The sequence below is a fragment of the Protopterus annectens genome, chromosome 2.part0, assembly GCF_019279795.1.
Source record: "Protopterus annectens isolate FY-2018-M chromosome 2.part0, PAN1.0, whole genome shotgun sequence".
Lineage (NCBI taxonomy): Eukaryota > Metazoa > Chordata > Ceratodontiformes > Protopteridae > Protopterus > Protopterus annectens.
The window spans coordinates 748,673,539-748,696,692 of NC_056728.1; the positions used below are offsets into that span (position 1 = coordinate 748,673,539).

The 23,154-nt window shown below is 40.5% G+C and overlaps 1 protein-coding gene across 1 annotated transcript in view; it reads right to left on the minus strand.

Moving 5' to 3' along the window:
• LOC122792778 (uncharacterized protein KIAA1958-like) overlaps positions 1-23,154 on the minus strand; it is a 183,820-nt gene that overhangs the window by 94,631 nt on the left and 66,035 nt on the right. Inside the window, exon 2 of the mRNA XM_044060348.1 lies at positions 987-1,159. Coding sequence (XP_043916283.1) covers positions 987-1,159 — 173 coding nt within the window. The remainder of the gene's footprint in view (positions 1-986; positions 1,160-23,154) is intronic.

Consider the following 23,154-nt stretch of genomic DNA (forward strand, 5'->3'; position numbering starts at 1 on the left):
TGAGGATGCAGGAAGTAGAGGTGGCGAAGGTGGATGAGTTTAAATACTTGGGATCAACAGTTCAGAGTAATGGTGAGTGTGGAAGAGAGGTAAAGAAGAGAGTACAAGCAGGATGGAGTGGGTGGAGAAGAGTGTCAGGAGTGATTTGTGACAGACTAGTACCAATAAGAGTGAAATGGAAGGTCTACAAGAGGGTTATATGGGTTGGAGACAGTGGCACTGACAAAAAGACAGGACTCAGAGCTTGACGTGGTAGAGCTGAAGATGTTAAGATTTGCACTGGGTGTGACGAGGATGGACAGGATTAGGAATAAGTATATTAGAGCGTCAGCCCAGGTTGGAAGGTTTGGAGACAAAGCCAGAGAGGCAAGATTACGTTGGTATGGACATGTGCTGAGGAGGGATGCAGAGTATATTGCCAAAAAGATGCTAAGGATGAAGCTGCCAGGTAACAGGAAAAGAGGAAGGCCTAAGATAAGGTTTATGGATGTGGTGAGAGAGGACATGCAGGTGGTTGATGTGACAGAGCAAGATGCAGAGGGCAGGAAGAAATGGAAACAGTTGATCCACTGTGGCGACCCCTAACGGGAGCAGCCGAAAGAAGAAGACCAACTCAAATAATATAAGCAGCAGATAAATGGTTTAAAGTAACCTTAAATCACAAGTGTGGCAGCCAATGCTAGTTTACTGAAATATAAATTTCAGGAAACTCTACGTATAACTTTCTCAGTATTTCATGCAACATTCTTTGCTTCTGTAAGCTTCTACTAAAGGCATAATTAATGGAGCTTACTTAACAGGACCACGGCAAGGATTATAAATTTGACAAGCTTCTCTGCTGACTCACAGTGTGACATAACTTAGTCTGTTTCTGCTTATATTAAAAATAAACTCAAACTACCAAACATATATCATATTATGCACACTTAAAATGCTACAAGGATAAGGAAGGAAGCTGACAGCACAAATAAACGACTATCACTTACTTTTGTAATATCCATATAGTCTTTAAGGCCTTTAGTCATGCACCAGTAACGCCAGACATTCAAAGCATAGAGAGTAGCTTTTGTGGTGTTGGGACTCAAAGCACTGATGCAGAGGTCCTTGAGATCATCATTGAAATTAAACACAGGGAATTTATTCAACTTCGCATTGTATCCTGTGGGGGGAAAAAAAGATATTTAAAATGCATGTCTGAAGTATAGACTGCTGCAAAATTCAGTGTCCTTCCTGTGGAAAGGTAAAAACAGTTTTGCTAAGCCTGCCTGGCATAATAATAAAACACCAACAATATACTTAATATCTAGATTGCTGCAATGAACACAATAACTCACAAGGCTTCCTTTTGCTGCAATATGGGCTGGCAAGCAACTTATGAGTGTTGATAGTACAGGTGTGTAAAACTTATCATTAACAGTAGATGTTTGAATAGATCACTGTTGCAGTAATGCTGACAGATGGGACATACCCTGCCAAGGATGTTGTACTTCTGTCCTTTATACCAAAAATTAAGATGCCATACATCGACATTACACTTAGGCACAATGACTATATGCTACTACATAAGGGAAATATGAGTGTGAAAATCCTCACAGCTTTCTTGCCCTAAACCTACACTAGGGCTAGCTTAAAAGCAGGACAGATTCAGAAACAGAAAAGAAAACACTAGGCAGAGGATCCATCTCCGCACAAAGGGAAAGATGAGTAAGAAAAAAAGGAAGACGGAGGAAGGTTCACATACTGCAACAAGTGACCTGTTTGAACATCTACTGTTAAGTAAGTTCTTACACAACTGTACTTTGTTCATCACTAGATCACTGCTGCAGTAATGCTGATGGATATGAAGCTTCTCAAAGCATTTAAGTAGAATGGCAGGGAGTAAGAAAGACTGTAATCCAAAAAAATTTGAAGGATGGTTCTAGCACATCCTATTTTAGTTCTGAAAAAGGCATCAATATTGATATGCTTAACAAAGGTTTGAATGGAAGACCACATAACTGCATCCAAGATAGATTTGTGGTCTGCCCCTTCAAAAGACCCCAAAGAAGCAACAGCTCTTGTAGAAATGGCTTTAACATTACCCTGTATGGATTTTCCATGGAAGGAGGAACAGAAGGAAAAGGCAAGGAAAATTCAACTGGAACTGGTTTGCTTGGATATAGGAAGACCCCGATTCTTTCCCTCATAAGAAATGAGCAGTTGTATCAGATTTTCTAACACCTCTGGTCTTGTTCAAATACAGTATTAGCTGTCTATGTAAATCTAACAAAGTAAGAATCCATTCTCCTTTGTTTTGGGAGTTAGGGAAACAGGCAAGGAGATGAACAGACTAATTTAGAGACATTTCAGAGACCACCTTAGGAATAAAGGATGAGATAGCTCTAAGGGACATCCTGTCTTTGTGAAATACAAAATAAGGTGGAATATCCATGAGGGGCTGAAGCTTAGAAACTTTCTGCAAAGGTTAAGGACACAAGAACAATTGTTTCCCATGTATACAATTTTAAGGATACTGAAAAAGCACAGTTCAAAATGAGGTAAAGTTAATTTCTCTAGAACATAGTTTGTCTTTTAAGTACTGTTTGACCTCAAAACATGAAGAAAGTGGTGGATCCATAGGTAGGGTTCTAAAAATGGCTAAAAAGTATGCTTTAATAGGTGTATATACCAAGCCAGAAGTAAGCAGCTCACACAAGTATTTGAAGAATGCAAATTATGTCTGCAAGACAGGGATCTAAGTTCTCTCTCTCTCTCTCAATACCTTTATTAAATCATCACTTAAAACAAAGGCAAACACACATTAATATGAAAGAAAACAAATTACATTAACCTATTTCCACTTACATACATTATACATCACATATGTTCGTTTGTATAACTATCTTCTATCCAACATTAAGTAAATTGCTCAGTTCCTACAGTCATTAAAACTTCTCTCCTCTTCCTGAACATTATTTTGTATGAACTGTTCCCACCATTTCTATTTATTTCTATGTAATTTGTTCCTTTCTTTTACTAAAGATCCCACTTCCAGTTCTTTCATCTCAGTTACAATACTCAATACCTGAAATACAGTTGGTTTAGACTTTGACTTCTATTTTTTAGTAATTGCTTTTTTGGCAGCCACCAAAGTGAAAAGTACAGTTTTGTACCTACCATAAATGTAGATGTTCGAAGATCCACATTGCTGCAGTCCTAACACTTGGGGTAGTCCGCTGTCCCAGTCGGCCCGAATACCAAAGTATATGGCTGACGTCGGTCAAGGCGCATTAGTCTGACGTCAGGACGTCAGGGTACAAATGCGCATGACCGACGTCATATCCTCAGTCTTTTCTTGCCCCAGATGTCAGAAGACCCTACAAAGATAAGGCCAAAACCAAAAAACACCAAATATATGTACAATATATACACATTTACAAAAGTACAACCCCACCCACACAACCACCCCTAAACACAGAGGGGAAGGAGGGAGGGAAAATTGGACTGCAGCAATGTGGATCTTCGAACATCTACATTTATGGTAGGTACAAAACTGTACTATGTTCTTCATCCCACATTGCTGCAGTCCTAACACTTGGGTAGAATCCCAAAGCAGAGGTTAGGGAGGCTGGCAAATCATAAGGAAGCAGGAGCTGTCAACATACCCTGCAAAATAGCAGTGGCAAAACCAGCCCTAGATTTAGAGTAGAGAGGAAGGTGGTAATGCTTAGAGAAAGTATGCACTGAACTCCAAGTAGCTGCCTCCAAAATATCCTTAGTTGCCACCCCCCTTAGAAATGCTGTTGAAGTGGCAGTAGCCCTAGTGGAATGAGGCCTAATCCCAGCTGGAATCTCCTTGCCATGATGGGAATAACAAAATGCAATGCAAAACCCAATCCACTTAGAAATAGTTTGTTTTGACACAGGCTTGCCCTGAGAACTCAAAGCAAAAGAAACAAACAACTGCTGAGACTGCCTAAAATCCTTAGTCCTGCTTAAATAATAACGCAACTGCCTGTGTACATCTAAAGTGTGCAAAATCTTTTCCCCTTATTTTGGGGATCTGCATAAAAAGTAGGCAAATGAATAGTTTGGTTTAAAGCCACACTAGAAACCACCTTAGGCATAAAGGAAGGATTAGTACGTAATGATACCCTATCCTTATGGAAAATCAAAAAGGCTCAACCGCCATAAGGGCCTGCAATTCAGAAACCCTTCTTGCAGAAGTAATGGCCAACAAAAAGCAGTCTTCCATGACAAGTATTTCAATTCAGCAGTAGCCGGCTCAAAAGGTTGTAGAGTAAGTTTCTCCAACACAAAATTGAGATCCCAAGCAGGAGTAGGAGCTCTAATGGGGGTCTTATATTCTTTGCCCCTCTAAGAAATTGCTTGAACAAAGGATGAGAAAACAATGGTGGGTCACAATCATAGTGAGCTGAAATTGCTGCAGCATGAATCTTAATGGAAGAGAAAGACAAACCTTTGTCCAATAACTCAGTAAGGTATTGAAGAGCCACACTCAAATTAGGCTCAGAAACCTCCAAATCCTTTGCTGCACTCCAAAATAAAAATCTCTTCCATTTTTCTGCATACACTTTCCTTGTACTAGGTCTTCTGGCTTCCATAATCACATTCAAAACTTGTTGAGGAAGTTGAGACCTGCTGTGGTTCAAAACAGAATATGCCAGGCTGTTAGATGAAGAGAGTGAAGCTTGACATTGAGTAGATGACCGTCCCTCTGAGACAATAGGTGTGGAATCAAAGGTAAAGGCCATGGTGGCTTCCTTACCAGACTCCTCAGTAATGGGTACCAGTGTTGCCGAGGCCAATCTGGAGCTATTAAAATCATCCTTGGCTTGTCTTGTCTGACCTTTAGGAGTACCTTTGGGAGGAGAGGCAGAGGTGGAAAGGCATACACATGAAGATTTTTCCAACTGAAAGAAAGAGCATCCACTTTCCAAGCTGTGTGATGAAACCTTGTTGCGCAAAACTTTGGCAGCTGGTGGCGTAGTGGAGAAGCGAACAGATCTATGTCTGGAGTTCCCCATGACACTGACAATTTCCGAAATACATGAAGATGCAGTTTCCACTCGTGGGGATCCATGATTTGCCTGCTTAACACATCTGCTAAGGAGTTCTGTGCTCCGGCAGAAACCTTGCCTGAAGAGTTAGTTGCAAGCTGAGCGCAGTCTCCCACAAAATCATTGCTTGCCTGCATACAGGATAAGAATGTGTTCCCCTTGTTTGTTGATGTACCACATGACAGTTGTGTTGTCTGTTAGAATCAACACCTGCCCTGGAAGAAGTAACTCCTTGAAAGCCATTAATGCAAACTGGACTGCTAACATCTCCTTCATGTTGATATGTAGATGCTGTAGTCTGGCAGGCCACTTGTCTTGTATCCACTTTCCATTCAGATGAGCTCCCCAAGCTATGTCTGAGGCATCTGTCGTTAGAATCTGACTCGCCTCTGGCGGGTCACAGAGAGTCCCTTGTTTAGGTGACATTCCTGAGCCCACCACAAAAATTCCTTTTGAATGCAAGGTATTATTTGAATGACAGTGTCCAAATCCTGGCAGTGCTGTGTCCATACATTTTGAGATACCATTGCAGCTTCCTCATATGCAGTTTGGCATTGGGAAGCACCAGAATACAAGATGCCATGAACCCTAAGGCTTGAAGGACTGTCCTTGCAGTCAGCCCGGACTGAAGAGATAGTTGATGGAAGTAAAGGGAAAGATTCTTTTGTTTGTCCGGGGTTAAAAAGGCCATCTGGGTTGCTGTATTCAGTCTCACACCCAGAAAGCACATGTCTTGAGAGGGTACTAGACTGGACTTTATTTCGTTCACAGAATACCCCAGGCATCTTAGCACTGCTATCACATATTCCAAATGCTGTAAAAGGTCTTCCTTTTCCTGAGCCAGAATCAGGCAGTCGTCCAAGTAAGGATAGATTTGTATTCCTTTGAGCCTGAAGTAAGCTATCACTGGAGCCAGAACTTTTGTGAATACTCTGGGCGCAGTAGATAAGCCAAAGGGCAATGCAGAGAACTGATAATGGGAATTCCCAGCTCGAAAACGCAGATACTTCCTGCAAGTCAGTCTGATAGGCACATGAAGGTAAGCCTCCTTGAGATCTAAAGTTACCATCCAGTGATCTTTGCCCAGCAGAGGTAAAAGCTGTTGTAACGTCAACATTTTGAACTTGGGAATGTCCAGATAAGTGTTGAGGATAGATAAATCCAAAATTGGTCTCCACGTGTTCCCCTTTTTTGGTACTAGGAACAGGCGAGAATAAAATCCTAGGCCCCTTTCTGGTACAGGAACCTGCTGAATGGCCCCTATTTGAAGCAACAGAGAAATTTGCTTGTGAGCCTCTTTTCTTTGTAGAGGAGGAATGTCTGGCATGCCTTTGTAAGGAGGCAAGGTATGGAAATAAAACCTGTAACCGTGGTGAATGATATCCAATACCCATTTGTCTTGGGTAATTAAACTCCAATTTTCTTTGAAAAGTGCCAGTCTTCCTCCCAAAGGTGCTGCCAGACGAGAAGGCACTGGCAGCTCGAAAGGCAGGTCATTGGGTCTGTTTACGAAAGGGCTGACCCCTGCCCTCACCAGAAGACTGAGCAGGTGAACTCCCTGTTCTAGGCCTAAAAGAACCTTGAGCTCTGCCCCTACCACGTCTAGACCTACCCCTAGACTGGGAATCATAAGAAGGATATGTCCATCCTTTAGTAGGCCAATTTCTACTAAACTCGGAGGCTGAACCTGCAAAATCTTTAACAGTCTGCATAGACTTAGCCTTGTCCTCCATTTTCTTTAAAACTGCTTCCACAGGCGAACCAAACAACACATCAGACTGTAATGGAGCATCCAAAATCCTTGTCTTAACATGCTCAGCTAAATTCTGATCCTTCAGCCAGGCATGCCTGCGAAGAACAGAACCAGTGGCAGCCACCCTCGAAGAGGCCTGCACAGCATCAAAACCACATTGCAAGGAATGCTTACCCACCTGTTCAGACACATGAACTAAATCCTGCAACTCTTTACACTCAATACCTTCCGCCAGAGCATCCACCTTAGACTTCAACTGTGAAAGGAGATAATTTTGATATTTTAACATGTGGAACTGGCAATTCAAAGCCCTCATGGCTAAAGTGGAAGAAGTATACACCTTCTTTCCCCATCTATCCAAAGCCCTTGCCTCTTTATCAGGAGGAACAGGATTTTTAACAACAGAAGCCTTAACACCTTTAGGCCCCTGAGAAACAGTTTCTGGGTCTGCCCTAGGACTCTTAAAAAGATACTTATGAGCTTCAGGCACCCTATAATACCTATCCGGTTTAACTGGGGCAGGAGGCAAAGAATCAGGGTTCAGGGAAGCCTCTGCAAAAACATCTTCCACCACATCCAGAACAGGAGGTATAGCTAAAGGCCTATGCTGGGGTAAAAACAAAAATTCCCTAAGCCTTTTCCTGGAATCAGAGAAATCTTGACCTTCCCATTTAAAATGCTCCCTCATGGAATGAAGAGTCTCTGAAAAAGAAAAATCCTCAGGAGGAGAAGCCGAAGGAGTAGAATCATCTACATCAGAATCAGAATAAGGAGGATACTCCTGTAAGTCTTCAGCCAAAGACTCAGAAGCCTCGAACACTGCTCAAAACTCTCAAGCTCAGGTTCCACCCTAGGCCTCTTATCAGGAGGGGGCATAGAACCCCTAATCATAGTAATCAAATCTTCTGCCATTTTAAGCATATGTTTCTTAGGCAAAGATCCTGAAGAACTAGGAGAGACACCTGCTGAAGCTAAACCTGGCCTGCCTCTCAAAGAGGCCTTGGAAACAGAAGGGGAGGGCCTAACCACCTTGGGAAGGGAGGGGAGAACAGCCACCTGAGAAGCCCCTTCAGCCTGGCCTACCTCCTGAGAGGACACATCTTGTAACAGTAAAGTCTCCCCCTGAGACTCCAAAGAAACTACTGGCAGAACCTCCGGCTCCACCGAGCCTTCTAAAGAACCGACGTCCGGGACTGACGGTTCTTCCAACCTAGGCTTAACTGCTTTGTCCTTGCGCTTTTTAGACGAAGCGGGCGTCGGAGCATCCGACGGCATTTTATAATTACAACGCTTCCCAAAAACTAACCTGGCACAGTCTAATCTTCTCTTTATAGTGCGTTTGTTAAATCTAGCACAAGAGCGGCATCCAACAACGTCGTGCTCAGGCCCTAAGCAAGGTATACACAAGGTATGGTAATCCCTATGAGGTATCTGTTTCCCACAAGAAATACAGTTATTTACTTTTTCTGACATCCGGTTAAATACTGAGGCAAGAAAAAAAACCAAAATATTCCCCAACGGGGTACTTAGCCAACTTTGATTCGGTCTGAAACTCCGACTTCAGAAAATTTCAGAACGCCAACCTGCACTCGCAAAACTGCTTCTGCATCGGACCATGGGGCAAAAAAGACTGAGGATATGACGTCGGTCATGCGCATTTGTACCCTGACGTCCTGATGTCAGACTAATGCGCCTTGACCGACGTCAGCCATATACTTTGGTATTCGGGCCGACTGGGACAGCGGACTACCCCAAGTGTTAGGACTGCAGCAATGTGGGATGAAGAACATCTTTACAAAGCTTTATTTTGATAGGCAATTCAAATCCTGTTTCTCACCTCAAAATAATCATTCCCATTTGCTCACCCAATATTTCTGATATAGTACTCTGTACAGAGTACTCTGTCAGGGAGTTTCCAGTTTCTCAGTTTTTGCATTATCTTTTGTTTAGCTTCTTCCCACACATCCTTACCTGCCATAACAGATGCCTTTTTAATCTATAATTCTACGTCATCTTATCCTGTCCCCATAAATATGGGTATTGCTGAACCAGTTCATGTGTGGGTATATAATTTATAGCTATAGTCTCTGTTTTATCTTCATTAATTTTATATTTTGAAAAGACCTGAAATGGTTTTAAAATGTCCCACAACACTGAGATGTCATTTTCTGGATTTACTGGGGACAAAATAGTATCATCTGCACATAAAGCCAACTTTTTTTGATTACCATACCAATTATATCTTTGAATTTCAGAGTACCTTATTTTCTTTGCCAATGGCTTTAAATATAAAACAAAGTGAAAAGAAAGACATCCCTTCCCAGCTCATCTTTTCAGACAACATATCAGAGATGAGCCCTCTCACTTTAATTCTTGCCCCTGATCCTTCATATATCCTCTTAATGAACCGTATTATACCATGGCCCCCTATTAATATTCCAAAACGTGCACGCTGATTGGCCAGCGTGCACGTTGTAAATCGACTTATACTAATGGAAAAAGGTCCGGTCACCCGGACTTTTTCCATTAGTATAAGTCTTTTTTTAAAACACTGTCTCGCTATATTAAAAGAGTTTAACATAGTGACACAGGTTTAAAAAAAGCAACGGAGATCTCCGTTGCTTTTTTTAAAGCTGTCTCGCTATGTTAAACTCCTTTAACATAGCGACACAGTGTGTAAAAAGCAACGGAGATCTTGCTTTCTCCGTTGCTTTTTTTTTAAACTTGTCTCGCTATGTTAAATGGGTTTAACATAGCGAAACAGCTTTAAAATAAGCAACGGAGATCTCCGTTGCTTATTTTAAAGCTGTCTCGCTATGTTAAACCCATTTAACATAGCGAGACAGGTTTAAAAAAAGAAATCAATGGAGAAAGCAAGATCTCCGTTGCTTTTTACTGTTTCGCTATGTTAAATGGATTTAACATAGCGAGACAGCTTTAAAATAAGCAACGGAGATGTCCGTTGCTTATTTTAAAGCTGTCTCGCTATGTTAAACCCATTTAACATAGTGAAACAGTAAAAAAGCAACGGAGACCTTGCTTTCTCCGTTGCTTTTGGCCACAGCTCTGATGTACTGCGTAGGCATGCGCAGTACATCAGAACTGCTGCGGATACCAGACAGCTGCGGAAGGGCAGCAAAGAGGCATTATACAATGCCATTATTTAAGAAAAGTAATTGTTTCTTTTCTTAAATAATGTCATAGTATAATAGCAATAACCCACTTCTGGGTGTGGATAATGCAGGATTTACCCACGGTTGTCTTTGTTTGGTCCCTCGGGCTTCGCCCTCGGGACCAAACCACACCAACCGTGGGTAAATCCCGCATTACCCACACCCAGGCGTGGGTTATTGCTATATTATTCTATCAGGGAATGCAAATGCTTCCATTGCTCTATTCATAAAATCCTCGCTTACTCTATCGAATGCTTTCTCTGCATCAAGACCCATGAACAAGAGCAGTATTTTCTTAATTCTGCGTCCCTATGGATCATCACTGCCCTACTGGTGTTGCCAAAGGTTTGCCTCTCCCCACAAAACCAAACTCATTCATATCTATTACTTTTGGCAACACCTTTGCCATTCTTTTAGCTGGTGCAGACAAACACTTTCTAATCATGGCTTAAAGCTGAAATGGGTGTGTACGAAACAGGATCTGATGGGTCTTTACTGTCTTTAGTTATTAAAGCAACCACAGCTTTCTTCCAAGATGTCGGTGCTTCTCTTCATTTTAAAACACTGGTAAACATTTTCCAGATCTTTATCACCTCCTAAATGCCAAACTTCCACAGGAATACCATCTGCTCCTGGAAACTTTCCTGCAGCTTGATCATCAACACTGTTTTTAACTCATCTCCTGTCTTAACTGTCAATTGTTCAGCCTCATCTACCACTAACATTTGCATAATTAAGTCTTCCATAAATATTTCCATTTATGCTTTTTCTTAATTTTCACACTTCTTTGCTTTGTACAAATTTTCATAATATTTCTGAAACATCTCTAATACCGCAACTGGATCTCTGGTTACTTTTCTTGTTACAGGCTCTGAAGTTTGGAGAAAGCCCTTTCCACTTTCTGTCACCTAAGTTGTTCTGCTAAATGTTTTTGTGCTCTGCAGTTATGCAAAATAGTTGCTTGAAAGCAATCTTTCTACACTCATACATATTATCCAGATACTCCCTTATTTTCTCTTTAGCACTCTGCAGTTGCGCCTTTTCGTATTCTGCAGCACTTCAACCTTTGTCAGACCCTCTGAATAATTTGTATTACTTTTTAACCATATCTCCTTCTCTTTAATTTCTACCGTTTTTAAAACTCCATTTTCATTTTATCCTACTTATTACCTTTTTATCCTACTTATTACCTATATTTTATGAATATTTCTAACTTCCTTAATAACTACTGAATACTTTTCAATACCCATTCTTTAAATTCCTCTCTTTTTAACATGTAGGTGGGAAAACACCAATGTCGGATTTTACTTCATTACCTTGCATTTTTATCTTAGTTTTTATTGGTGCACAATCTGAAATAGTTACTGGAGACATGCCAAAGCTTTCAATGAAATGCACATGTTCCTGATAAATAGAAAGACTACCTAATCTAAAACAGTTACGATACTGTGGGGAATAACATGCAAATTCTCAGAGTTCCTACTACTGAACACATCTCTTCCATAACAAACATTTTTACAAATGTCTTCAGAAATCTAGCCTCTTTTGTTATGTTTTCCCTTCTATGTCCTACAGACACATCCTCACTGTTGCAAATAGAGTTCCAGTCCACACCTATAAGTAATATTCCCTACTGGAAGCTGATTATTTCTCCCAACATTTTCTTGCAGCATTGCTATTTGCACACTGTATTTCTTAATATAATTCAATACTATCTTCTTTTTGCCTATAACTGTAAGGCCATTTACATTTCATGGTTGTCTGGATATCGTAGCCATTACAATAAGTAGTTATTGTTCCCACTTATTACACATGACAGTTAAGGGCTTTTTGTGTGTGTATTTCCAACTTTTGCATTACATGTACACACTGTTTGGCAGGCTGATCTTTTATACAGTTGTTTCTTGTTATTTCCATTTGAACCTATGTCACATTTTCAAGACTTTTTTGTTTTAATGAAAACGCTCAAACAAAAAAAAACTAAATGTGTTTTCAGAACACCCCACAACCTATTAAGTTAGAACAAACACACAAAACTATGCACATCTTTAAAAAATTAAGTTTAATCTCCAGATAGGAACAAATGTCCCAAACTCACAGCTGCACCTACAGGCATAACCTGACACAAAATCGCATGTTGCAGCCTGTGCTCCCACTTACATTAATTGGTGTCTGCTCTTTCCTCATCACCCTATTCCCCTCCCAGATGTGAAAAACAGCTTGTATGCTTTCAGAAAACATTTTCCATCTTTCCATCTGTGTTGTTTTTATATTTCATGTGAACTGAAACTCTGGTGTTTATTGTAAATAGATATTCAGTGTTTTCATGTTTTTCTTTATTATTAAATATATCTAAACTCTTCATTGGGGCTGGTCTTTTAGAAAATATTTAACCTTTGAAAGAGTATTTACATTTATTTAGAGGCACTGTGGCTCCACATTACTTAAAGTTTTGCTGCTTGGGCAACACTACTATTTGTATAAATATTCATTTTACTAAGTGTAATTAGGTACCCTTGTAAGAGCCTTAAAGTAGCTGGCTTTGGGTGTTCTGGTGGCAGTAAATCTACCTTATAGTCTGGGTGGAGGTGTCAGAGGGTAAGCTGGTGTGTGTGTATGTGTGCGTGCGTGTGTGTGTGTGTAGACAGCTACTTTGAGCAGGAAGAGTGAGAGCACTAATTTCCCAAAGAAGGTGGTGGAGGACTTGGCTTGGAACACCCAGCTAAGGACTCACCTCTATAGCTGTGTCAGTGGGGAATCTTATTTTGGGGCTTGGAGAGAGAGCCCAGCTCCAGGACTGGAATGTGCATCCCCTGTGTGCTGTTACGGGAAACTGTACATGGTGCAGAGAGAAAAATCTGAAGATACTGTGTGTGTATCTATTTCACATACTGGTGGGCAGTGATGTTGATATTAATTGAATCTCTGTAGCCTGTAAGCAGTTGTCACTAAAGATGTGTGTACTCTCAGCAGCCACAAGGTAAAAATACAGAGTTTCACTTTCACAACAGATTTATTTTTTTAGTTTAGTTTAGTCATGGAAAGCAGTCAAAGATGTCAGCAGAGGATTGCAACAAGCTGACAGTGAACCAATTGGCTAAGGTGTGCAAATCCAATGGACTGCTGCATGCCAACCTGATTAGAGAGGAAATTATTTCAGTCTTAGTCACAGATGCAGCACAGACCAGCAACCAGAAGGACAACCAGTCTGGCGATGGGGATGTGCAGCCCTCAGAAAGAGGACAGTTCACCTTTTCCTCACAGGATTTAAATACCCATCTAGAATTAGAGACACTTGAACTGGAGGCAAAATGTACGGAATTAGAATTGGCAGAAAGACTGTGGCACTTGGAGGCTGAACAAAATGAGAAGCAGTGTCAACATGAGAGGGACATGTTGACTCTTTGATGGGAACATGGAGATAATGGGGAAGGTAATAACTGAAACCAGAAGCAACAAAGTTCAGTAAATGTCTTCCGCAGTATACAGAAGGTGATAATGTTGATAGTTTTATTCATATATTTGAAAGAGTATGTAGACAATATGATGCTGACCAAGGGTTCTAGGTATGGTTCCTGACCCCTTTACTCCATGGTAAAGTTGTAACCACTGTTTCTAAACTGTATGATACTGATTGTTTACATTATTACAAGGTTAAACAATGTTTAATGGAATGTTATAGGTTAACACCTGAAAAAGTTTTGTGAGCACAGATGCAAGGCAGAAGAAAGTGTATGTGATTATATTGCTAAGCTAAGCACTTATTTTCCACAGGTGATGAATGGGTGTCAGCTCACCATTTTTGAAAGGCTAGCGGACCTTTTGGTGAGGGAACAAGCCCTTACAAATTTGCCAGAGTACATGAAAATCTGGTTGGCAGACTGGGAGTATAACTCTGCAGATGAGCTGGGGAGAAAAGCAGATCACTACATAGTAAGCAGGGCACCACTGCACAAGAAGGGGATACCTAGTGCTGCATATGGATATAAGGGAACCTATGGTAGGCAGCCTAAACCACCCCAACAGACTCCACTAGTAACAGGGGAAGCCAATAATTCAGTTATATGGCCATTTTCAATGTTTAGATGTTTTAGGACTTACAAGATGGCTGCACATTGAGCAACTGCTTAATTCTAGTGCTCTCAGTATGAAAACAGGAACTCAGCAGAGAAGGCCAGTAAACTTGTGCTTATGGGTAAATTTCAGTAACTGTTCAGTAACTGTATTACCTGGATGCCGGGAAAAAAGAAATAGAGGACCTGGAAAAAAATCAGCTACAAGAAGTGAGGAAGAAGCACTTACTGTGGAAAGTTCTGCAGCTGTTCAGCAAAAAGCAATGCAATCTCCAGATATGAATGAATGCCAGTAACCTACAGGACGATACGAGACAACTGCACACAGACCTGGTTAAAATAAACAAAGACCAATGGAGTATATCAACAACAAAAGGCTGGAAACAATGGAAGCAGCTTTAAACATATATTCAGATGAGGTAATAAAGCCGCAAAGCTCAAGAAGTCAAAATGAAGAAAAGGCTGGCTGAATTATGAGACTGCTCTGGAAGAGATGTTTCAAAAATCATTTAGAGGAGACAGCATGCAGGGAAACCTTGAGATTTTGAACTATACCAGAGAAGCTGGAAGGAACAGACTACATGAATTTTATGAAAGCTCAAAGCAGCAAATTGACTGGTAGTTGTTAGTTGAAAGATAACTTTGTGTGTATGCTCCAAACCCGGCTATGAGAAAGCAACCTATACCTTTAATATTAAAGGTGCAATCCTACTAGCAGAATGAGTTGATTCTGACAAAACTGTGGCAGAAGGACAAAGTACTAAAAGTAGGAGACAGATGAGCAAATTGATTCCACTATTCAGGGAATGTTGAGATGCAGGTGTGAGAGTCAAACTGCTGTACCCAGCTGTCTTCAAGGTTTTCTTCCCTGGAGGGACAAAATCATTTTTTGATGAAGTACGTGCTAAGGAGGAAATAGAAATGTTTGTCCAACAAAAAGTAAGCTGTGAAACAGGATATTCTACTTCTTGTTTTTGTGGTAATAAAGACCATAGAGAGACTGTACCTGTGAAACCTTATCTAATGTTTCAATGGAAAATGCTGGAGAGAAGGAAGGGAGCAGGACAGTTTACTAGAAGAATCAAAAGTGCTTTGGAAATGAAACAGAGACAGGATTTGGGAGATGGAGATGAACAGGAATAAAACCAGTAACAATGTGGGTTTACAATGCAATAATTATACTTGTCAAATATGACAGAAGAAATCTGTAAATATTGGACTTTTCCAGAATTTGTTGGACTTGTGGGGGACTCTAAAGCATATGCTCTACTTCATGTTGACTTTACTTCATGTCATTAATGTTTGGAAAAGTGCCTTGGAGAAGGGTAGAGGATGGATACAGTTAACTGTAAGGAAAGATTTTTTTTCTTAAATAGTACTATTTTTGTGGTGTGTGGTTTTCTTTATATGATATAAAGCAAAGTCTTCTGAGTTATTTTAAGTGTAACAGTGATTGTAAACGTCCTTTTATCTTTTCTTTCTCCATTTACCTCTCGTTCTTGTTGTTCAGTTTTAAGAAATTTACACACTGCAATGTAAAAGAAAAAGCCTGGTTAAAAAGCATGACAAGAGAAAAATTAATGTGCTGTTTCTCATTCTTGCATAGGGAAATGACTAGATTAAGGACCTTATATTGATTTGGTAACAAGTTTTAAGAGACAGCAAGTAAATGAAAAAGAATATTGAATATTACAAGGCTTTTTTTCTAGCAAGTACGTTTGCTTAACAGCCATTCTGCAGCTGGTCTTCATGTTTCCATGGAAACAATCTGATAAAAAGAAACTGGATGTCTGGTTCTCATGTCTCCATGGAGACAATCTGATCAAGAGAAACTGGCTACAGTCTGGTGGAGAGTGACTGGCTGAGACAAAAAAAAGAAAGTAGAACTTGGCTAGGACATAACATTCTCGGAAAGCATTCAGGGGTTTCCCAGCTGGGACAGCTATAAAGCTAAGACAAAACCAATTAACACTTAGTAGATGCACAAGCTGGCACCATGCATTTTAGCATGCATAACCTTTCTTTTAGGTTAATGTTTGTGTGTGTGATTGTCACTTTGGGACTTTTGTTCCTATTAGGAGGGTAAAACTTCAATATCTGAATATGTACATAGTTTTGTCTGCTAGTATTACATTAATAGGTTTTAGATGGAGTACTGGGGGTGCTTTTTGAGGGCTTTCAATAAAACCAAAAGGTTTGGAATACGCGATATAGGCTTGAATGCATACAAGAAACAACTGTATAGAAGTTCAACCTACCAAACAGTGTCTGCATGTAACATGAAAGCTGGAAATAGACATTCAACAAAAAAGATGTTATATATAAAAGGTGGGAAAAATAACTTTTAATGCAATGATGTTTTCTGCAATGTCTTTAAATGTTAATGGTCTCACAGATAAATACAAAAAAGAAAGAATAGTGAACTATATTAAAATGTAGACAGCAAATAGCTATGTTACTGGAGATGACTTAGAACTGAGCATGCGAACTTGATAAAGAAATGTTTTCAGGATGGTTATTCAGTGGAATATCTGGAACAAAGGAAAAGAGAAGCACTTATATTAATTGTAAGAGGAGCTCCAATAGTGATAGAAGAGGATAAAAAATATAATAATGGCAGATTTATAGCGCTAAGGGGTTACTAGCAAGGGAGGAGGATTACATGCTGGCATGCTATACTGCTATAATGGAGCTTAAGAAAATTCTGGGAGAAATTATCAGTTTTCAGCAAGGAATATTACTTATAGGTGGGGACTGGAATTTGATTTGCAGTAGTGAAGATGTGTCTGGGGACCCAGAAGGGAAAATATAACAAAGAAGTGTAGATTTTTTAAGAAATTTATGAAAATATTTGGCATCGAAGATGAGAATTCAGTAACAGGAGTTTGAAGTGAATTTACATATTACTCCCCAAGATATAAAAACTGGGCTAGCTTAGACAAAATTTACATTTCACAAGAACACATGCATTTAATTGAAGGTCTTGATACACACCCAGTAACTATTTCACATCATGCACCAATAATAACTAAAATAAAAACAAACATTAATGAAATAAAAATGAGACACTGGCGCTTTCCCACTTATCTATTGAAGAGAAAGGAATTTAAGGAATGGCTATTGGAGATTATTCAGGAGCTATTAGAGAGGACAGTAATTTCTTCTGAAAATATAGGTGGTAGAAATAAAAGAAAGAGAACTATGGTTAAGTAGTAGCAAGAATTATTTAGTGGGAATGACAAATGTTAAAGTACTGCAAAATAGGGGGAATCTCACAGAATAGATTAACTGCAGAATGCTAAGCAGAAAATAAGGGATTACCTCGATAATATGCACAAGCTTTGAAAGACTGCTGTTAAGCAACTGTTTTTTGATAAAAACACTACAGCACAAAACTTTTAGCACAATGACGCAGGCAAAAGAAAGTAGAAAGGGCTGTCACCCACCTTAGGCAGCCTATAACAAAGAATGTATCAAGATATCCTGTAGTGGTATTATAAATATTTTGTAAATTCGAAAATATACAAATGGAAATGTTTATGGAAAACTTAAATATGCCAAGGTTAGATGTAGATGAAGCTCAATTACTAATAGGACAGGAGGAGATGAGATAAAAATTGTAATGTATAACCAATCTACAGGAAAGTCCCCAGGAATAGATTGTACTCCTGTGGAAGTTTGGAAGCTAGTAGGGGAAAAAAAAACTGAAAAAGATCTGGAAGATTTTGTTTAACAGTATGGTAAGATGAGAAGTACCAACATCCTGGAAGAAAGTAGTGGTAGCTGTAATACCTAAAGACGGCAAAGATCCCTCGGGCCCAGTTTCATACAGGCCCATTTCAATACTAAACCATGATTACAAAGTGTTCATGTCTATAATGGCTAAAAGAATGACAAAAGTAATGCCAACATTGTCAGATATGGATCGATGTGGTTTTGTAGAGGGGAGGCAAACGTTTGACAAAATTAACAGAGCACTGATGATCCAGAAGGAAGCAGAATGTAAGAAAAATACCACTGTTTTTGATTAGTCTTGATGCAATAAAAGCATTTGACAGAATAAGTTGGGAGTTTATGAGCACAGCAATGGAAACATTTGTGTTTCCTGAAAAATTTATAAGGTTGATTAGAAGTATATATGAGGGATTGGAGGCAAAAATTAAAGTGTGCGGGGTCTTCTCTGACAAATTTCTGCTTGAGCAGAGGAACCAAGCAGGAGTGTCCCCTTTCCCCTTTGTTATTTGCATTATATTTAGAACCATTTGCAAAGAAAATAAGGGACTCTGAAATTTAAGGATATAATTGGTATGGTAGTCAAGAAAAGCTGCCTCTGTTTGCAGATGATATTTTATACCTGGCAAAACTAGAAAGAGACATTACAGTGTTGTGGAACATTTTGAGGCAGTTTCAAATCTTCTTGGGGTACAAAATTAATGAAGTTAAAACAAAGGCAAAAGCAGTAAATTCAGTACCCACACACAAATTGGTTCAGCAATATCCTTATTTATTGGGGCAGGATAAAATGAAGTACTTACGAGTTGATTAAAAATGATTCTGGTGTGGCTGCTAAGAATATGTGGGAAGAGACTAAAAAAAAGATAATACAAAATCTGAGAAAATGTAAGCTCTTTTATATGGTATGGATAGTAAGATACAAGCAGTTAAAATGGTTTTAATCCCTTTAGTTGTATACACAGGTCAGGCATATTTTTATTAACCAGAGGAGAAGTTGTGGGTAGCAATTAATAAAGAGCTGAAGGACTTTATCTGGGAGGGGAAGATGGCAAGAATCAAGTGGGATAAACTGACTCTTCCAGTACAACAGGGCAGACTGGGATTACCCAATTTGAAGGGGTATTTCAGAACTACAAAGTTAAGGCTCCTACACATAGCACAAGAAGAAAACTATAATTCAAAGTGGAAAGGGATGATGTTGAAACGGGGGGGGGCTTAAGAAACAAGAGGAGACTGGGATTCGTGATGCAAGCCTTTAAGAACAACAACAATCATACAGAATATTATATCCGTAAAGTAACAGAAAGTATTCTAAGAACTAAGCCAACATGGGAATGAAGAAAGGAGATTTGGCCGATAGGGATAACTGCAGTTAGGGATATAGAAAATAGGCAAGACGGGTCTGGAATTTACTGGGGAAAACTAACAAAGAAAAGTACAGTTTTGTACCTACCATAAATGTAGATGTTCGAGTGCTAATACAGCTGCAGTAATCACAGATGGGTTCTCTGCCCTCAGGCAGTCCCTCGGTCGGCCGAATTCCAAAGTCTTGGTCCGGCGTCGGTTGGTGTCGCTCTTTCTCCTGACGTCAGTGAGGTCAGAGTATATAAGACACAGCCGATGCCATGTTCTTCAGTCTTTCTTGCCCCAGATGTCAGGTGCACCCAGAAGGAAGGCAATACATAAATTATAAATATATATATATATATATATATCTATATATATATATATATATATATATATATATATATATACACGCAATGCAATATAATCCAAAATCAGTAGTTGCAAGCAAATAAACCATAGAAGGATAACCCAGTCAGGTTGTATGAAGAGGGGGTTAGGCCCTATGCCTTTACCAAGTGGGGAAGGTGGGAGGGTAACCTGTACTGCAGCTGTATTAGCACTCGAACATCTACATTTATGGTAGGTACAAAACTGTACTATGTTCATCGTGCATACAGCTGCAGTAATCACAGATGGGTAGAGTCCCAAAGCTACACACAGGGTGGTAGGTACTAGGTGGAACTGGGATGAGCCAGAATGCCCTGCAACACAGCAGTGGCAAAGCCTGCTCTAGTTTTGGAATATAAAGGCAGGTGGTAGTGTTTTGTGAAGGTATGGACAGAACTCCAAGTGGCTGCCTCCAAAATGTCTTTGGTAGGAACTCCTCTGAGGAAGGCTGTAGAGGTAGCTGTGGCCCTGGTGGAGTGGGATCTGATGCCTGTGAGAACAGATTTCCCATGATATGAATAACAGAACCGTATGCAGTGGCCTATCCACTTTGAAACTGTCTGCTTGGTCACTGGCTTCCCTTGAGCCCCTACTGCATAGGACACAAAAAATTTTTCTGATTTCCTGAAGGACTTTGTTCTGTCCAAATAATAATGTAGCTGCCTATGGATGTCTAAAGAGTGTAGCAACCTTTCCCCTTTGTTTTTAGGATTGGGATAAAAGGTAGGTAAGTGTATGGCTTGGTTTAAAGCTACCCTGGATACCACTTTAGGCATAAATGACGGGTTGGTACGTAGGGAAACCCTGTCCTGATGGAAGATGAGGAAGGGCTGCACCGCCATGAGGGCCTGTAGTTCCGAAACCCTACGAGCTGAAGTGATGGCCAGAAGAAAGGCTGTTTTCCAGGACAAATATTGCAAATCTGTTGATGCAGTTGGTTCCAAGGGAGGCAATGTTAATTTTTCTAGAATGTAATTAAGATCCCAGGCTGGAATTGGTTGTTTCCTTGGTGGTCTTATATTCTTAGCCCCTCTGAGGAACTGTCGTAAGAGTGGGTGAGAAAATAAAGGTGGATCCGTGTTGAATTCTGCAGAAATGGCTGAGGCATGGATTTTTATGGAAGAAAATTAAAGTCCACTGTTCAGTAGCTCAGCTAGATACTGTAATATCTGAGGCAAATTCAGTTTTCTAGGGTCCTGGCCTTTTTTCTCATTCCAAGAGCAGAACCGTTTCCATTTTGCGGTGTAAGCCTTTCTAGTAGATGGCCTTCTGGCTTCCAAAATGACATCCTGCACCTCCTTGGAGAGTAGGGTCTGCTGTGGTGTTAAGGAATTTTCCATGCAGCAAGATTGAGTGTTTTCAGCTGACCGTGAAGGGTTTTGTAGCTGTGCTGAGTCAGCAAAAGAGGCATTAGAGGTAGGGACCAGGGAGGAGTATGTGTTAGACTCCTCAGGAGCGGATACCAGTGTTGCCTTGGCCAATCTGGAGCAATCAGTATCATCTTCGGTCTGTCTGCTCTTGCTTTCAAGAGCACCTTGGGCAGAAGAGGCAGAGGTGGGAAAGCGTAAACTGTCCATGCTGTCCAACTGAAGGAAAGGGCGTCCACTCTCCAGGCCTTTGGATGAAAAGTCCTTGAACAAAACTTTTCCAATTGATGACTCCTGTGGGAGGCAAAAAGATCTATGTCTGGCCTCCCCCACTCTTGTATTATCTCTGTAAACACCTGAGGATGCAACTTCCATTCGTGTGGATCTGTCATATTTCTGCTTAGATTGTCTGCCAGCGTGTTTTCCAATCCTGGCAAGTACTGTGCTTGAAGTTCGATTTGCCATTCCACAGCCAAGTCCCAAAGAGTCATGGCTAGTCTGCACAAGGGGTATGAATGTGTTCCGCCTTGTTTGTTTATGTACCACATTACTGTGGTGTTGTCTGTTCTTATCAGTAATTGTCCTGGATGCAGGAGGTCCTTGAAAGCTGTAATTGCATTTATTACTGCTAGCATTTATTTTTGATTGATGTGAAGGTGCTTTTCCTTTTGGGACCATTTGCTCTGAATGCACCTGTCTGTCATGTGTGCCCCCCAGGCATAGTCTGAGGCGTCTGTTGTGATGACTTGGTTTGCTTGAGGCTTGCAGAATGGGAGGCCTGTGCTTGCTTGACATGCTTGGGCCCACCATAGAAATTCCTTTTGCAAACATGGAATTATTGGTATTATTGTTTCCAAACTGTGACTGTGTTGAGACCATAGGTTTTTTAGGTACCATTGAAGTTTCCTCATATGCAGCTTTGCACATGGGATTAAAAGAATGCAAGATGCCATGAAGCCCAGAGCCTGCAGGATTTTCCTTGCAGTAAGCCTGGTACATTTTGCTAGTATTTTGAAGTACTGAGTTAGCTGCCCCTGTTTTTCTGGCGTAAGATAGGCCATCTGGGTGTTTGTGTCCAAGTTGGCACCCAGGAAAGTTATTTTCTGAGATGGTGTTAGCCTGGATTTCTCCTTGTTGATTGTATATCCCAGAGAAAGCAGTAATCGTGTTACATAAGCCAGATGTTCCAGAAGTATGTACTTGCTGTCCGCTTGGATCAGGCAGTCGTCCAAATAAGGGTAAATTTGTATCCCTTGAAGTCTGCAGTAGGCAATCACTGATGCCAGGCACTTTGTGAATACTCTGGGCGCAGTAGATAAGCCAAAGGGCAAAGCAGAGAATTGATAGTGGATTGAACCTGCAAGAAATCTGAGGTATCTTCTGCAACTTTGTCTGATTGGGACATGCAGGTATGCCTCCTTGAGGTCCAATGTTACCAGCCAAAACTCCTTGCCCAGCATGGGAAGAAGCTGCTGTAATGTGAGCATCTTGAATTTTGGTACGAGTAAAAATGTGTTTAGGATGGATAAGTCCAAAATGGGTCTCCAGTCGGTTCCTTTCCTTGGTACCAGAAAAAGTCTTGAATAAAAACCTTGACCTTGTTCGTGAGTAGGTACCTCTTGTATAGCTCTCATGCTTATGAGCTTTGAAATTTGTAGTTGTGCCTCTGCCCTTTGATTGTGTGGCAGGTTTGGCATGCCTCTCCTTTTTGGAAGAGTGTGGAATTGAAATTTGTAGCCTCTGTTTATAACGTCCAGGATCCATTTGTCTGTTGTGACAATATGCCAATTTCTTGCAAATAATGCTAGCTTTCCTCCCAAAGGTGCTGCCAGCTGAGACCTGCTTGGCATGCAAATGAGGGAGTCATTGAGTTTGTTTCCTGTATTGTTGTGCGCTGTCTTCGCCACCTCTTGGTGCTGGAGTTTGCCATTGTCGGCCTCTATATGATCCTTGTGATTGCCCTCTGCCCCTTGTGCGTCTGTATCTACCTCTTTGGGGCTTGTCAGTAGCTGGAAAGGACCAGTTTTTTGAAGGCCAATTTCTGCTAAAACGTGGTGGTTGGACCTGTAAAAAAGCTTTGACAGTTTGCATAGATTTGGCTTTTTCTTCCATTTTCCGTAATATCTCCTCAGCATTAGTACCAAACAGCACATCCTTTTGTAAAGGAGCATCTAGAAGTTTAGCTTTCACATGATCAGGCAAGCTTTGTTCCCTAAGCCAGGCATGTCTACGAATGACTGATCCTGTAGCAGCCGCTCT